Here is a 1,257-nt window from a genome sequence, read left to right on the forward strand (position 1 = left end):
TGTTCTAGTGTCTCACCACCCTCACACTAAACAATTTAATTTTCTTCTTCCAGCTCAAAATCATTACCCCTCACCCTATCACTACACATCTAGACAAACCACAAAGTTAGTTTGAATACAGTAGTTTAAAATGAACAGTGAGGGACAAGGGGAAAACATCTGGTTCTTTCCGTAACTACATTAACCTAATTCTCTCCCCCCTCAACATCCCTCAGTTTGATTCCTGTTCAAATAAGCCAACTTTTAACTTTCTCATTGGACACCACAGATACTGAGTGTTACAGAGCCAAGATAAGTAATATATCCCACAGAACAAGACTTAGAGCTCTAAACAGTTAAGTAAGGAAAAGAAGGGAAGGCTAAAAGGAAGACCCTTACCTTCCACATGCTTCAGCAATGCCCTGCTGCTGTTACCATGAGCAGAGATAAGGATCATTTTGCCACTTTTCAGTTCTGGCACTATCTTTTCATTCCAATAGGGAAGGAGTCTATCAAGCACATCTTTTAGACTTTCAGCCTTTGGGAGATTATCTTGAGAGACATCACTGCATTTATACCGGCGATCATTGTAGATTTCTTCATAGTAAGGATGAGATTCAGTTATGGGAGGTGGTGTAACATCATAGCTTCTCCTCCATAGTTTCACTTGCTCCTCCCCATGATTTAGTGCCATTTCTGCTCTGTTGAGACCAATCAGTGCACCATAGTGACGTTCATTCAGTCGCCAGGAACTCTGAATGGGGACCCACTCCTGGCCCATCTCTTCCAGGATGAGCCATGCAGTCTGGATGGAGCGCCTGAGTACAGAGGTGAAGACGAGGTCAAACTCGAAGCCCAGTGCTTTGAGGTGTTTGCCACAGTTCTGAGCTTCCTTTATCCCATCACTGCTCAGCTTCTGGTCCACCCAGCTGCAAAAGCGATTCTCCTTGTTCCAGGCTCCTTCCCCATGTCTCAAGAGAACAAGTCTGTACTTAGCCATCTTGGTTGCAGCTTAGCACAGGTGACAACTAGTCTGACATCTAATAATGATGCATCTGTACAGAGACACGAGACAAATACATCAAACATCCCACAGATAATGCATTAGAAGTAGTAATACGGTAGCAAAGAGTAGGCAACTATCAGTATCAAAACAACTAAACAAATAGGTGTCTGCTAAGTGTGCTTCTACCTTTGACATCTCTGACTTTGAATTCCTTCCCACCCTCATGTGGGAGGAAAAGCACCATCCTCCACCCAGCTTGTTGCAACTAGCCC

The 1,257-nt window shown here is 43.8% G+C and overlaps 1 protein-coding gene across 1 annotated transcript; it reads right to left on the minus strand.

Annotated features, from left to right (window-relative positions):
- Nucleotides 1-378: 378 nt before the first annotated feature.
- Nucleotides 379-979, minus strand: LOC104384749 (bisphosphoglycerate mutase-like; the record flags this gene model as incomplete). The annotated part of the gene is made up of 1 exon (XM_010005957.1): nucleotides 379-979. A coding segment is annotated over exon 1 (601 nt), but the record flags the coding sequence as incomplete, so codon positions are not given.
- Nucleotides 980-1,257: the final 278 nt, after the last annotated feature.

Source organism: Chaetura pelagica, unplaced genomic scaffold (genome assembly GCF_000747805.2).
Source record: "Chaetura pelagica isolate M959 unplaced genomic scaffold, ChaPel_1.0 C11649184, whole genome shotgun sequence".
Classification (NCBI taxonomy): domain Eukaryota; kingdom Metazoa; phylum Chordata; class Aves; order Apodiformes; family Apodidae; genus Chaetura; species Chaetura pelagica.